Below are 17,471 nucleotides of genomic sequence, written 5' to 3' on the forward strand. Positions count from 1 at the left end.
ATCAGAAATCAAGCAGGTGAGGATGGGTAAATTCACACCTAATGAGTACAATGCACACTATCTAGGGAATGGGCACACTTTGACTCAAATGGTACAAAAACAATTTGTGTAATCAAAATGTTTGTACCCCCATAATATTCTGAAACTTATAAAAGGGGAAAAAAAGAATGAATAAATGAACTACCATTATCATCAGTTAAGATTTTAGGATTGTAGGCAATAGAAATTAAATCTGACCCACTAAGCCCTGGACTTTTAAATTTTATTTTTAAAAAGATTTTAATTAACAAACAATAATCACATATAATCACATTGTGATGTTTCAGTATATGCATACATTTAATCCTTTATTAAAAGAATATCATAAGCTTCTGGAAGTAACGAGATAGCTGGAGAGTCAGGCTCAGACTAGAACAGGTATCCAATTATTTCTGTAACCATTTAGGTACAACTGTTTTCACCCTGTCCTGGAAGTGCTCCACTCGACGTTTAAAGCCCCAGGAGATGGAGTGTAATGTGCCAATATGACTGAATCATCCATATCCCGTTAGTTAGGGAAGGACAGTAAAGGAAGGACACATTGTTTTACAGTCCCACCAAAACTGCCTGTAACTAGAGAGAGGCAGGGAGTTAGAATGACATTTGTGTGAAGGTGGAAATCAGCAGGAGGAAACTGGGTGGAAGACACAGAAATGTCCATCACAGGTTCCTACTGCTTTGCTTGCATTGCATCCACAAAGTCATGGTTGTCTCTGGGAGAGAAAGATACCCAACAATTTGGCCTATGTTAATACATTAATATCATCATTTTCCCTATTAAATAGCAAAATACCACCTTGTAAAGTTGAGTGCAGGGACCCTGAACACATGAGACCAAAAAGAACAGTTTTTAAAGACAGGATGATGGAATTTGACAGTGATGTTCTGGATTTGATCTTGGAAAGTAGTAAAGTGACGTTGAAGAAAGGCAAGGCACTAAGACCAAGTGAGACTTGTCCGTAGAAGTACTGTGACTTTAAGTAATGACATCTATTGTGTAAATAAGCCTTCCAGTGAAATCGTTTCATAAACCAAGTAATTCTTTCTAAATACTTCATTTTCTATAAAGATTGCAGTGACAGTCTGGCTGATTAATGAGCAATTGAGTATAGTCTCTGACAAAAATGTTGAAATCAGATGGTTTTTCATTTTGTTTGCCTTTACAGATATAGCCAGTGAATGTAGGTCCATGACAACCTAGGGATTTATTTTAAAGCATGATTCACAATAGAATCATCTACTATCATTACACAAGTCGTTCAGACATTTAGAATTGCTTTAATTTGGCAATTCCTTTTGGAATTTTTAAAACTTGTAAAAGTAAACTATTCTCTTTATTTGATTGCTAGAAAAAATTTATGACTCATCAAGATAGATTTGCATGCTTGCAAGTATCTGTGTTACTGCTGAAGACCATTCCAAGCAATTGCTGGAAGTCTATATTATAAAGCTGAACACAAAAAATTTACTTTTATGAAACTATACTTTACATAAAATTTTCTTCACATTTTGTACTCTTAATTATGTTTATTTCTATAGTCTGGCAATAGCAAATGCATATAAAATACCATTAAAGTATGGATAAACAATTAAAAATTAAGTATTATACAAATTAAAATACCTTTCAAATATATTATTTAGGAATTAAAAATCCTTAATATTTTATACGTGTCGATATTTTTCCTTTATGCAATAATGCTAATCTTTTAATCTTTGTGTTTTTCTTTTTGCAGTTAACACATTATTGAAACTCCGAACATCCACGGCAGTTTCATGTGGACAGTATGCATGTTTTGAAAGCTTGAGGTATTTTATCATGAAACATGCCGTGTGGAATCTTTGAAGCATAGAGCTCTGCCCAGTACTTGAGTGAAGAATCCCTCACCTGGTATGTGAGAGAGCTCCTCACCACCACCATGACAAACCAGGAAAAATGGGCCCACCTCAGCCCTTCAGAATTTTCTCAGCTTCAGAAATATGCTGAGTGTAAGTATTAATAATATGATTTTATTTGGCATTTGTGCTAAACAAAGTATCTTTTATTTACTAGAACAGACCATAGATCCTGTTCATCATGGGCATAGATGCAAGCATGTCTTTTGTGTTTTAGAAAGAGGTTGACTTGAGACTTCCTTTTTGACGTGATAGAAAGGAAAAGGCAAATTAAATCAAGCATTAAATCTAGAAGAAAAGGAAGTAGGACGTTAGATGCAAAACAAAGCTTGGAAAACACTCCAGCTGTAATAGAAATAAAGCTGAGGATGAGACACACTGGCAGAATGGAAACTGGTAATACTTTAAGAGAGGAGAAGAACGACAGGAGCACAAAGAGAGTGACGAGGAAGTAAAAGGATAAAAAAAGCAATGTTATACTTGAGTCAAGATGCTCTGATTCAGAGATATCAGGAGAAAGGGAAAAAGTGAGTTTTGCTTTTGTTTTTTTTTTCTGCTTAACCTATCATCTTAAAAAAGATTGGAAGTAGGGAGTCATAGATACATTGTGGATTAGAATTAGAGGTTGCAAAAGAAAGAGGTGTCAGGACCTCAGGCCAACTTGTTATTGTGTGTATTGATACAAATGATCAGCCTTGATAATTCACTTCACAGCACCTTAGTTTTATACATTAAGGATTTTTTTCTTACATATGTTTAGGAAGCTTTTATTTATAAGAAATTTGTTTTTACCATAGATTTTAAAAGAATATGTCTATTTTACGAAGTGAGTTTCAATTATAAATATGAACAGCGGCTGGGTAGAGGTATTTAAGAGAGAAAAAGAAGCAATTAAGAAATAGGAGGCACTGAAAGGTTTAGACAATGATGAGTAGAGAGAAAGTTATAGAGGATGTGATAAAAATGGTGAGAGTGGAAGGAATATCACGGTGACTGGGAGAATAAAATGCAGGAGTGGAAGAGAGGAAAAGAACCAAGAGCACGTGTTAGTGAAAGAGGTCAAAACTGAAGCATCTGGTGATACTTATACAGAAGTATAATGTGGCATTTAGGAGAATGAGTTGGATAATATTGTGAAGGGGGAGCAGAGAAAAGAGTTGAACACCGAATTGGGATTTGGAATATGAAGACATAGAGATGATGATAATAGTGAATATTAACCCTCATCTTTATAGCATACATATCATGAGTCAGGAACAATAATAAACACTTCATGAAATATTATCCTAAATGGCAAGTGTCAAAGGTATTCTAGAGCTTTCCTAATCTCACCATTGAGTGAGGGTGTGAAAATGGTGCTGGGTATTTGTAAGGAAGTCCCAAATCTATAATTACACATGCATTTTCTTAGTTGATAATAATAAAAATACAATTACTATCATATTCGGAAGGGTGAAAATTTTGACATCAAAATATAATCATCATATTCAAAACTGTTTAGGGTCACTGAATGCACAATTCATCCATTCATCATGTTAAGAAGATTTAGCCAAGAATGGCCAAATTCTTGTTTCTCATCTGCATTCTTATACTCAATACTTTCTAAATGGATTAAAAAATGATTTACCTATAATTTTGAATTTCTACATGCTCTTTGCTGTTGTGGTATATCCAATCATTAGGTAAACATTTCTGAGCATCTTCTTTAGGGATAGTAGTCTCCCTAACAGAGGAAATACAAATATGAAAAGATATGAGCCCTCCCTGCAAAGAATTTATGGTTTAATTAAAGGTGAAAAGTAATATATCAATGATTCTGTATCTAGGCAGAATACTATAAGTGTCACAGGCAAGCATTAAAGTTCCTATAGGGTTTTAGTATTCAGTTGGAGTTGGGAAAAGAAAAAGAAGTCTTCATAGAAGAATTAGGATTTAAAATTAATCATGAAAAATAGGTTTAAGGTAAATATTAAATAACAAATGACATGATATGGAGACAAAGGAAAAATTAGCATATATTTGAAGAAGGGAGGTGAACCACTTTTAGCCCATCATAATTGAAGGGAATAAGTGGAATTAAGGCTGTAAAAATGAGATGGGATCAAAATAGGCAATGCTTAACTTGAATCAGGCAGTGAAGAGTCATTGTAGGGTTATAAATGGTAGAGTGACATGAACAATTTTATACTTTTAGAAGTTTAATTTGACAACTGAGAAAATGGTACAAGATGATGGTAAGATACTAGAGTCAGGCCAATTAATAGGCTATTGGAATAGACCACATAACGTGGGTCATGAATGCTGAGTTAAACAGTGGGGATTCAGATATTGTAACATTAAAACTAACAGAGGAGAGCTTGGAAAATAATAAAATACGAGAATTGAAAGAGAGAAAGATCTCAAATTGAGCTCCAGACTTGGAGGATGGGATTATGGTGATATAATTTTTCAAGTAAAGAAAACACTGAGTTTGGTTTAGGTCGTGTTGAACTTGGCTTGATTATTAAAATGTTATTTTCCAGTATCTGGATACTTACAGGAAAAATACTTGTAAGTATTACAGGAAGTGTTAATATAAAATAGATAATTATTGCTATGATAGCCAAAACATCATTTATAATTACTGTTGCTCAGATATAGAAATTCCATTTGAATTGGTAAGCAGAAAGACATTTCTACTAAAGTCTTAAAGGTATTATAGGCTGCTACATATATTTTATTGGCTAAGTAATATGGGGGTACATTTAATTATGCCATAAGAAAGCTTGAATTAGTAATCAATTTTTGGAAGTGCCTAAATAATGGTTATAAAAATTATCATAAACATAAAAATTATAATATATTGAGACAAAGACTAACAAGCGGTTGGTAAATTGGTAGTACAAAGCAACACAGTGAGTGTAAGAACATTATTAAAATGGATTGTATTAGAAGACAAATTAACAGTTAACTATTAATTTAAAGAAATAGTGCCTGTCCCATGATTATTACACTTGCTATTCTTTTTCAAATAAGCAAGACAACATGAAAGTGCTAGATATACTACTCCAAGCATTTTCCTGTATACTTAGGAATTAAAGAATACCACTATTAGAATGTATTCTTCTGTACTAAATTTCCATTGTTGGGATATAACTTGAAACAAACTTACCATCCTGAAGATTATAAAAGTAGTACAGTCTCCATGCTATTCAGTATATGCAATCAGTTTATCAGGGGCTTTTAAAGATTAGATTTTTCATGTTGCAATGTAATATTGGCAAAGTGACATTCCTCCATACTCTAGTAGGAAAATGGTAGACTGAATTTGCTTTCTTGATTTTAACTGTTTCGTACCTTTTAATGAGAAATTGTTTATACACATCAAATTAGGAAATAAAAAAGTTAGTGATTTAAAGTTAAATTTTCTACATGCTAAAATTATATGTGATTATATATCAAATAAGTATTTTATATGCTTTTTTGGAATGGGATGGGGCTGTGGAACTCATGGGCAACGTGAATGAGCTCATGGAACTCCTACCCAGCCAAACCAAATCATTCAATGTTGGACCTAGAGAATGCCGTAATGATTATTTCTTCGAGTTACTTATCAGATTTTAGATTGTCTCCACAATCGCCATGCTGGAACTATGATTGTTCTCGTAACTGCTAAACTTTTTTCAAAATTAATTGAGGATGATTTGGGTGATAGTGGCCCAGCTCGTTAGGGAGCTAGAGCATCAAATAGCTTGGGTTCAAATCCTCATCCCACCGTACTTTAGATATCTGATATTGGGAAACTTACTTGACAAATCTGTGTTTTTATTTTTTGTCTGGAAAACATGTCTAGTGTTGTTAGGTATTAAGTTGAGTGGATGAATATAGGTGAAGTAAAAAGAACAGTGCCTGGCGAATTGATAGTGACATGACTGTTTATAATTACTATGTTCATAGAGAGGGAGTAAGTGTGTTCTGTTGGCTGTTTGAACGTATTGTTGATGATCAAGTAGAAAAGTGCCACATATTGAAGCATGAAGATTTTGTGTCTTTTTTTTTTTTTTTTGCCACAAGACTAGGTTCTTCTCACAAGGTAGAAGCTTCTGGTGCTCTTGGCAGCCGCGGTTCTGTGTTGTCCCCACAAATGCGGAAGGCAGCTAACGTGCAGCCTGCTGTGGCTGCCTGAAACATGCTGCGACCGTGCTCCTGTTTAAGGTTTCAGGCTGAGTCACTCCATGGGAAGCTTTTCCATTGATATGTGGGAGGGGAGTATAATTTTCTCCTCCACTTTTTATATAAAGTCATCCAAACTGTTATAAGATAGAAAGCTCTCACTCCTGCTGTGTAGAGAATTGAGTTTATCGCATTACTGGTCTCTCGGTGCTTCCTACTGTGGTTCCATGGCACAGCAAAGGGTTAAGAAACTCCAAGTCTTTTCATGGATAACAATATTTTCTATGTAAAATCTACATGAGATTTCCAAATGATTCATTATCTGCCCACATATTGTCACTTAGGATTAGCTCTTCATTTGCTATATATAAAGTGTGTTATATAGCATGTAAATTATTTTTGAAAAATACTGTGTTATTATGGTGGGGACATTTCCAAACTTTCATAAATTTCATACTGTTTACAGCAGCTGGCATTGTTAAGAGTTGCAAAATTATGGTGAATTTGTTCTTTTCAATAAAGACCAATGTGCCTCGTGTCTGAACCTGGTGTGCAATTTCTTCCACTGGAGAGAGAGGCATGTGGCGTGGCTTAGTGGAAAGAGCATTCAAACTCATATTTGGTGGTGTTGAATTTCAGCCCTGTCTTACTGATTAGGGGTATGACCTTGGGAATGTTACATAAACTGCCTAAGCCTCAGCTTTTTCACTTGAAAAAGTAGAATCAAACCTCAAAATGTTGTTGTAGGATTTAATGAGACAATGATCAGCATCATAATAAATAAGGAGTTTTTATCATACTACTGTAAATAATATACAAGTATTAACTGATTTAATCCTCACAATAAGACATTTCTGGCAGATTAGCTGGTATAGAGCTGTGGCTCTGTAAGTGATAACAAAATCAAAACAGTAATAATTCATTTATGCTTCTTATGAAGATTGATTTATTAATAGATTATTAATCATGATTCTAAAATAGGAAAAGCTACAATCCAAGATTCAGATCCTAATCCCTCCATCAGCCACATCATTCCTTAAGTGTTTTTGTGTTCAAGACAGTGCAAAGAAACACAGATGCTGACTATGGCTTTGGCCCCAACGTGTCTTTCTGGTCTCTCACCCTGGTGTATCTGGCTGGGCAATGTGTGACTTCTGGTGAGGCTCTGCCTGAAGTAGAGGAAGGTTCCAGCATTCTGCCCACACTCATTCCTCCTGCCCCTGGAACCTTCCTCTTGTACTAAAAACGTGGGAGAGAAACAAGAGATGAAAAGTAAATCATTAAGCAACTGTCACAAAAATAAGGTTACATCCTTTTCCATTTTAAGAGCTTTACTCGTCTCTTTGAGGAACTCTGCATTGTAGCATGATGATCTAATTGTGTCTCTGAGACATGTTTTGTGCTTGATCCATAATGATGGGATAAAGAAAGGGGAGTAGAGGACTTGACCTCCTCCCAGGTGTATACTCATTTCGTTGTTAGGCAAATTTAGATCACATGCTAGACCTCTTTTCAGTTCGTCACGCTGAGATTAGCTTTTACTTCTGTCCGGTACCCTGTGTTAGATTGGCTCTATTTTGGGAGGCCAAGCCACTTATTGATAATTACTCTCTTTGTATAAGACAAAATGGATAAATGGCACAGGGCCATTTAGCATAGTGTCTGAGAACACATAATTTGGTGTCAGATAAAGCTGGGTTTTAGGTCCAGTGCTGTGATGTACCCTTTAGCTTCCTCAGGGGATTGCCTTGATGAGCAAATGTGAAAATGTATGCAAAGAGCTCAGGATTCAATATGTTATTGATATGATTAAGATCATGATAGTTGTAGTTGATGTGGTTGAATATCAAATGTCACTTTTTTTCCCTTTGATTTAGGCCTTTTCAGTTATACTACTTATCTGAAATGTCTTGACTTACCTGAATGTCTTGACTTTGCCCTGACACTTGGTCTGAAATTTCAATATGCAACTCTATTTTAGATAATGTGTGTCTCTCATTTCTGACCCTGTTTCTTCTGATTTGCATTGATTAACTCAGCAGTTCCTGGCTGTGACCCAGATTGTATTTCTGGAATGGATGTTGGCTGCATAATCTCTGTTGCCTCCTCTTTGTCTCTGGTTCCTATTTGTTGTAATGCTTCAGATTGAATTTCCTGTTGGTGGCTTCTCTGTGTCCCTATGTTTTAAATCTTTCAATACCTAAATCTCTCAATTGCAAATGAAAGTAATAAGTCTGAATGTCTAAATTCCCATTATTTTAGTTCCCTAAAGACAAGTAACTTTCAATGAATTTTAAACATCTATTTCTTTAAACTTTTCAGACTTGCCAAGAAAACCCAGTTTTATTTAGATTTATGGTTAAACAAACTTTAATATTGAAGTTATGACTTCTGTGGAGTATTGGTTAAGGTGGGCCAACTTATGCTATGATTATAAAATTCACAAAGTCTCAATGGCTTAACCAAACAGAAGTTTATTTTTTGCTCATATTACATTTTTGATTTGAATCAGCAAGTGGTTTAATTTCACAATGTCCTCAATCAAGTCCCCGTCAGATGGAGCAGCTATCAATGTTAAAAATTGGCAGTTGCTGTGGCACAGAAAGAGAGAGGGACAGAGAAAGAGAGAGAGAGCTTGTGAATTAGGTGCTGGCTCTTAGACCTTCTCCCTGGTAGGGATATGCTGACATTTCTTTGGCCTAAGCAAAACACAGGCCATATCTCACTTTAAGAGAAGAGCATTTCTCCCATCTTCCCAGTGCTGGGGGAGAACTGAAATATTTGCTGAAAACAACTAATTGTTCAGTATCACAGGAGTATAATATAATCTACCATTTACTTTCAGACATTAGGCAAGTCATCACAATCTTTTTAAACTTCTATTTCTTTACCTATAAATTGAGGATAATAATCCCTACCTATATAATAATAATTTGTTTTTATTAGTAATATTATTAGAGAACATTATAACAAAATTATCAATGAGGTTTATATATATATTAATTATATTCTTTATCTTTAACTCAGTTATAGTTTAATGGTTGTTATTCACTGGAAGATTCTTTAGTTGCCATCTTCTATATTAGTGTAGGAAGTATCACAAAACAAAAAAAAGAAATAATGAGGAGACAGGCTAGAGGAACTTAATTTTACTCATTTGTCATTTATTCAGCAAATAATATTTTATGCCTTTCACTCTAAGGCATTATGCTTGGCTCTGGGTAATACAGAAATGAATAGTGTGGTACTTTAAATCAAGGAGCTTTCAGCCTGTTCAGAGAGACAAATATGGTAGGAAATGATGATAAAGCAATGAATGTGATGTATTCTTTGAATGTTATTAATCTATCTGCAAGATTCTTGAAGAGCTTTTAACTCTGCTTCATGTGGGTAGAAGTTGAGAGGGAACTGGGATTTTAATGTCAATTGAAAGTATTGAACAGAAGTGAGAGAAGCAGAGAAACTATACGTTAGGGAAGAACTTGAAGTGTGTGTTGGAATATACATGTTAGTGTATGAAGGTGCATGTGTGTACATGGGCATGAGTATAAGCACTGAAGATAAGGCTGAAGAATTCAGCAACAGTCACAAAAAGAGGGTCCATGAGTGCCATTAATAAAAGATTGTCCTTCAACATTGGGAGACATTGAAGATATTAATTTCAGAGAGAGTGAAATTATTATTTGAATCAGAAAGGATTCAAGGATTCAAATATATAAGATCTTTGATGAAAGGAAGACTAAAAACAATCAGGAGGATATTTTACTAGGACAGCTTGTTGAATATTCAGGGTTACGTGAAGATTAAGGCATTATTAACAGAGAGGTAAACACGTATTAGAGAGGGTATCTGTAGGCAGAATGAGCCAAATGCAATCACTAGTTGCTTAGGGGGACTAAGGAAGAAGGATGGGGTATTTCAGCTTGGAGAAATAAGTCAATATGGTTCACCCAATTCAAGAAAGGAATACAAAAAATGAACAGGTTTAGAGAGAAAGTTGAGTGGTTTGATTTTGGACATATTGAACCTTTGGTTTCACAGGGTATCCATTTAGGAAGTAAATTAGGTACTTTGAAATACAGATCCAAAGCTCAAGAAAGAAATCAGAGACAGAGATATAGAACAGGTATACCTTTCATTGTTCATGGGCATAGATGAGATGGCCCAGTGAAAGCAGATTGAGCAAGGAGAGAAGGATGGAAATGGAACACTAGAGAATTGTATTTATAAGACAGTTGAAAGATGAGATATACATGAAAACAATCGAGAAATAGTAACCATAAAGGAATGAGGAAATAAGTGAGTGAATAGTATTCATAATCTAAAGAAGAGTATTTTCAGAAGATGAGATTGAATTTACAATAATGATCCAATTGCATTTTAGAGTCATTATCATTTACATTGTCATTGGTGATTTTAATATGGATATTTTTTTAAGAATAATAGGTGCAATGGGGTGAAAGGAAAAGAACAGGGAGAATACATATAAGCTGCTCTTTATAAAAACTTAAATGTGAAGAGAAACAGGAATCATCATAGATAAAGTAAATAGGGTAAATAGAGGGATTTTGTTCTTCCACATGAGGGGAAAGACATGTTTATAGGTGGCAAGTGTGGCAAAACTGAAATGGAAGATTTATAATATTAAGGGAATAATCTGTGACAAAAGATTGTAATTCTATGGCCAATTTTTTATTTTTATTTTGGTTTTATTCAATTTACTTAAGCCTGTCTCAACTATTTATTTTTTTAACATTAGTTTTGGCCTCTAGCAAGTTACATAACCTTTCTAAACTTTAATTTTCTCAACTGTGTAATTAAGAAAATAATAAAGACTATCTCACAAGATTGTTATAAGACTCAAAGAAAATAATGTGTGTGAAAATGCTTTGTAAACTGCAAACCACCATATGTAAGTTAATTATCACTTTCATTGTTATCATTAGAATATACTGAGTTATCTTTCTACTATCTATTCTTTCTGTAGTTTAATATCTCTGCTTTTCCCAAATACATTATTTATTAAATTTTACAATTTGCTTCCATAAGACTATGTAAGAAATGTCCTCCTGCTCATAGTGGCCTGATTTTACTCTTTTGCCTCTTAGAACATAGTTTATCTTCAAATCCTACAGCCTCTTTTAAAGCCTTCCCTAGGCATCATTAGGAGCAAGGATTATTTTCCCATACCCAAAAATATATTTCATAAGGAAGAGCATTTATAAGTGTGAGATTTTACCCTTTTTAAAATGTAATAAGTTAGCCTGCTACAGATTCATGGATGCTAGAACAAGACATGAGACTCCTGGGTCAGACACAAAACACTTTATTAATCATGTCATAGCAAACAGCATGTACCTCATGTTTGCTTTGGTTCTCCTACTTCAGTTCCCATAGGTAAAGATGAAGAGGGTAAGTCACATCTGGGTAAGCAGTTAATTGTGTCACAGGAGAGAAACCATAAGTTTAGGGAAACTGATTCTTTTATAATGGACAATAAACATATCTGCTCTTTGCTCAAGGGGGAGTTATAATCTCTGTCTACCAAGGTTGTTCAATACAAAAACATCCTTGGAATGAAGTCCAGAACAAAGGCAGTAGATGCCTTTTCTTGCAAAACCTACAGAAATACCAAAGAAACATTGAGAACTGTCTTTCAATAAATATAAGCTGATAGTAGCCATTAACATCATAATCAGTGCCTAGAAGGTGATGAAACCACATATTTCTCCCTCAGGCTGCCTTTCAGTCCTTGTAAAGATAGCCTCAGATTTATGCCCAGAAGTTTCTTGTCTTAGTCTCTGATCTCTTTTCTTTCCCTTTGCCCTACTACTAAGTTCTCAAATATATTCTGTCTGTGCCCTACATTTTCAAAGTAGAAAGAGACTTAACAGCTTTTTCTATATTCATCCAGGAAGGATGAAGGGGAAATGTATCTAACTGCTGGATTTTTAGAACTTATCCACGAAAAATAGGCTTAATTCTTCCAGTTTATTTAAAGAAATGTCTCTTAAAACACAGACATTTATACACACACACACACACACAAACACACACACCTTTTTTTGCAAGTATCGGTTATTATTAACTTATTTTTCAGTGCTTTATTATAAAATGAACACATAAAGGAAGAATTTGGGAGAAGGGGACAAATAGCCCCAAAGCAGCCACAGTCCCTTTTGTAAAAGAGCTTTAAGAACACTGGCAAGTGAGTGAATGTCTTGTATGCCACTGACATCCCCATCCCCACCCTATCTCCAGCCCCCACTCCCACACCATAAGTGCCTTTAGAGCACAGTGTGTTATTATTTGAGCAGCTGTAGTGGCCAAATGATGAATGACTTCCAGAATATTTTTCTTACTGGATTAAGATAATCCACCATCCCTTGAAACCTACCCCAAAACTGAGGCAAGTGGAAAACCAAAGCTCTTGGATAAAACATCAAGAAAGGAGTTAAATGCTGGAAACTACACCTTTAACTTAGAAAGGAATTTGACTTGGTTTATAGTTTTCCTATGGATATTACAGAATAGTCACAGTATTTTAAAAAATTTTCTGCCTAATAAAATTCTGTCTCTAGAAATTGACTTTTTTTTTTTTAGCTAGTTTATTGCTAATAAAATAATCCCAATATACCTGCTTTACCTCTCTAGTTTAAGACATTCGTATTTTTTTTTATTTCAGCTATATTGCCCATGCCCCCCCATCCCCCCGAGTCTGAGCTTCAAGCGTGTCCATTCCCTAGACAGTCAATTAGGGATCTGCCTGAAGCCGGTGCAAAAGTGGAAATTGACTCTTAAATTAAATCTCTGCCTTTTGTAGCAGGAATTCAAGGAAGAAGTCTGTAATGAAAAGATTCCCATAGAATTCATGGAACAGAGGATACATTCTGATTATTGGTAGGATATGATTTGGTATAACTACTGAAATTGTCTATTGCCAATATCAGAATAGTTGGTTTTGATGGAAAAAAAAATTAATGCATACGATTTTTTTAAAACTGGCCAGAATCATTCTAAATAAACCTTCCAAGAAGGGCACATTTTCCTTTCCACTCATCTTTCCGTACTCACCTCATAGGTCCCAGAATTACAGAAAAAGTTCTTACATATTGTGGGCTTCCTCAGGCCAGAAAAACTACCCAATGATCTCTAAGACCTTTTCTCTTCTTAGGTGTCAGATAATCTCCAGTGTCTTTTTTTTCTTTCTTGGTTTTAAAGACATCAGTCATTGCTCTCAGCATCTCTAGGTAGTGTTTCTAAAGTAGCAGTAACTGCTGCGACAGACCACTTAGGAGACACTACTATATGGTACCCCTCAATTAATAATAATTTCTACCACTTCCAAAGATGGCTTTCTGGTGAAGGCACCTTGTAGAACTCTTTCCTCTTCTTCCACTGTTGGCTGTCATAATCATTATGACGAGTTCTGTGCTAATTTTCCTTTTGTTACTTTATCTTACCAGCCTGATCAAAAAAGCATAGAGTTCAAGAGTAAAAATAACTATTAACCTAAGAGTTATTAATACTTAATACAATCCCCTGAAAAAAACCCATCTTGGAGAAAGAGACATTCCTAAAATGCTCATTGATAAAGTTCCATGTGTCTTATAATTGCATATTGCTCTACTCACATTCCACAGAAAATGAGAGAGCTTTCCCTCCTACCTTGTAGTTTCCCTTTCATCTACTCTTTCAGGTGCTTGGGTATCTAAAAACCTTATATTTTGTGTGTGGCTCCTTTTCACGATAGCCTGTAGGGTGAGACATTTGAAAATTTCCCCATGACTCTTTATGACTTCCATCTGATTATATTAATACAAGTTGGTACATAAGGGTACACAAGAAGACATAAGGGAAGCATGATAAAATGCCAAGGTATCTCTCCTATAAGCAGTAAAGAATAATAGTTCAATACCTAAAAGAGGTTAGTATTGACACTATTGGCAACATTAGTCTGGTTACAAGTTCTGGGTCCACATGCACCACTACTCTGATTGCCTCATTCTCCTGTAGCAACTTCAAGGGCTCTTCAGTACAGCCTGTCCAGGTGCAGATAACGTTTGACATTCACACCACTGAGAGTTATGTCAACAGTCATTATAGAAAAATGTGGACACTGATGCCTTGAGATGGACTAAATAATAATAGTCACCAGAGACTCATCCAGAATTCTTCTTCATCTATTAGTGCAGACATTTTGGACTACTTATGCTTTTCTCAGGGTATTGCAGGACAGGATTTCCAATAGGACTCTGTTGTCAGCAGCCCAGCTAAATCCAATATCATGGCATTTTGTCCATCTCTAGGAAAGAATTCCTTGGAAATACTTACCAGCTTCTTTTGTATGTTCCCCCCAGAGAGCACTGGCAGCAGAAGGTGGTGTGTCTTCTTGAGGGGAATCCCATGAGCTTGCCCGGCCCATGAAGGGGAGAATTGGTAATCCTCATTCGAGCCTTCTAAGGTGTCCACCAACATGTCAGCTTTCAATCAGATGTATCATCTGAATTCATTATGATATTTGTCTCTTACACCATTTCTATTTTCTTTTTCTTTGTTGCCTATAATCTCTGATTTCTCTTCCTGCTTCTTCTCAAATTAGTCAAAATCACAGGGATGCTCAGATATTTTGAGGAGATTGATGTTGGCTGGCAGAGCTTGACATTGGACCATAGATTACTCCTACCAGCTCTTAACTGTTTCAACTGGCTTTCTTTTCTTAAGACTTTCTCTTTAGTGTCCTTTGTAAAAATTTTCTAGTGTATCACAGAATTGCATGTATTTTATCCTCTCTTGTCTATGTGGTCAAGAAATTATGTATCTATCATGGCTTTTTCTAACCTACTGAGATTTGCTTTCTAAACTGCCAACATCACAGACTTCAGCCAAACAGAGGTGCAGCACTTTCTCCAAGTTTCTCCTCCGTAAGCAACTCAAAGCTGGCATTCCAACCTCACTTCATTTCACTTGTTTTGAGTCCATATTTCTGTTGCATAACTATGCCTTGTTCAAATTTTCCTTCCCTGGAACTTTCTTAATAGTCTCACAATTATTTTGAGATTTCAGTGCTTAGTGACATGTAGCAGAAACTGTGCTATTTATCTATCATTGTGCATAACCCAAGGTCTCTGTGTGGATGGCCCAGATATTAAGTAGGGCCCCCAAGCTATACCATATCCCTCATGGGTCTTTCTTCTCCGTGAAGAGACTCCAAATTTTTTAATACACATTGCATGATAAATAAGGAATAAATTATTCTATATCGAGCTCCTTGACTCAATGTTTCCTGCCAAAAATTTCTTTGAGGGATCAATTTGATAAACACATATAATACAGCTTGGTCCTGACTTTGGAGCAGAAACACCATTTTCAATGTATAGGTTCCTTCCACAAGTCCACTGCTAGTGGCAGAGATTTCTTCGTGTTAATCTCTCTCTCTCTCTGTCACTTGCTCTCTCTTTCTCTCTCTCAAAACTCTCTAGGCCTTTCTGTTATCAGTTTAAATGCCACACTAGAGACTTCTGGAACTTTCAATGGCATACTTAGATTCATGTGTGGCCATTCCACACATCAAAACTCCTGGACAATGCCTTCTCCAATTGTCCCCATGCTATTTATTATATTACTTCACACAGTATTTTAAAGGTAGTCCTGGTATGGTTCATATTTCACAAAGACTGTAATACCATGAGTAACTGATCAAAAGCACACCTAGAATACAAAGGATGGGGCAAAATACTTGCTCATTTGTTCTATGCTCTTTCTTCTCCTGTTTCCCTTCGTATTTCTTTTTGTAGTCATTTGCAGCATCTTGACACCATCCTGCCTGAATCCCACAAGGTCAAAGGTGGCAAGACCATTATTTTGGTGTCCTGTGCAGTCAGGGTCTTCCATTATTCATGGATTCATCTCATGAGAGCAAAAGATGGCTCACTGGGTCTATTTTAGAGTATCAGAGTAGTGCATTTTTAAGACAAGGCAAATGATTACATGCTGATATTTATTATAATTCAGCATATATCTTAGATGGCAAATGTAATATCTAATATGTCTAAAGAGCTGATTAAGAGTGCATTATAGGTCACATTATTCTAAGTGCCTTTGCCTTAACTATATTAACATAGTTAATCTCCACAGTAATCCTACAAGGCCAGTAGTTATTATTATTGTCATTTTACAGATGAGGAAACTGACATACAGAGCAGTTTTTGATAACTTGCCTAAGGTCATAGAGGTCTTAAATCGTAGAGCCATGGTTCAAATCAGGTGGCAGTTTCCAGAGTCCATGCACTTAATCACTCTGTTGTACTAGCTCTAGATATATTATCCCTTGGGCATAAATTAGCTTCAAAACAAACCACAAACCAGCAAATCTCCCCAACAGGAAAGAGAATAGGAAGAAAGAAAATGAATAGAAGCACCAGTAAATTCCATTCTGCCATAAGTTCAAATTATTCATAAAAGATACACATGTTTGATACGACTAAGAAGACAAAATATAAAGTATGGTATTTTGGGAATCCACTAGGCCAAGAGAGGGATAATTTTTGAGTGCTTTTAATACATCCTTTAAGATAGCTGTGAAATAGTTCTGATGGGTAAGGAGTTTTGAGTCACTTTGAAAGCAGCAAGAGGCTCATGAAATAATTAGAGGGTATGGGCAGAAACTTCCATGAGGAGATATATTTCTCCCAGGCAGAATCCATTTCCGAGCTCCAGCAGGAAGAAGGATGATGAGGTCAGCCAAGTTGTTTGAGTAAGCACTTAAAGGCTTGTCTCACTTTCACTGCAATTTTAACACTGCTACTGAGCAGTGCCCCAGAGCAATGTAGGCAAAATCAAATAGGCTGCCTCAGGCAGGAGCAGTTAAGGAGAAATGCTGAAGGTATAATCCAATAAGTGGGCAAAGGGAACTTTGGAGAGTTAATGCAATTGACAAAAATGACATGAATTAGTCAGAAAGCCCAAAATACCTCTGTGTTTGTGTTCCTGCAATCCTCCTTCTAACAGTATAGCCTTTATTAATATAATATAGAGGTAAGTGTTCAGTTATTGTTTTGAGTACAGAATTAATTTTTTTTTGAGACAGGGTCTAGCTCTGTCACCCGAACTAGAGTGCAGTGGCATCATCATAGCTCACTGCAACCTGTAACTCCTGGGCTCAAGCATCCTCCTGCCTCAGCCACACTAGTAACTGGGACTATAGGCACCACACTGGACTAATTTTTCTATTTTTCATAGAGATGGGGTCTTGCTCTTGCTCAGGCTGGTCTCAAACTCCTGGCCTCAAGCAATCCTCCCTCCTGTTTTGGCCTCCCAGAGTGCTAGGATTATAGATCTGAGCCACCATGCCCAGCCTGAGTACATAGTTAATTTTAAGGAAAGGA

General features: G+C 35.8%; 1 protein-coding gene across 7 annotated transcripts in view; it reads left to right on the top strand.

The window, feature by feature from the left end:
* Positions 1–1,772: 1,772 nt before the first annotated feature.
* DGKB (diacylglycerol kinase beta) overlaps positions 1,773–17,471 on the top strand; it is a 569,068-nt gene continuing 553,369 nt past the window's right edge. For 6 of the 7 annotated variants that reach the window (XM_069461460.1, XM_069461461.1, XM_069461463.1 and 3 more), the window contains exon 1: positions 1,956–2,025. In XM_069461460.1, coding sequence (XP_069317561.1) covers positions 1,956–2,025 — 70 coding nt within the window. Of the gene's footprint in view, positions 2,026–17,471 lie in introns of all 7 variants that reach the window. The other variant, XM_069461465.1, reaches the window with a different exon arrangement.

This window comes from Eulemur rufifrons, chromosome 29 (genome assembly GCF_041146395.1).
Source record: "Eulemur rufifrons isolate Redbay chromosome 29, OSU_ERuf_1, whole genome shotgun sequence".
Taxonomy (NCBI): domain Eukaryota; kingdom Metazoa; phylum Chordata; class Mammalia; order Primates; family Lemuridae; genus Eulemur; species Eulemur rufifrons.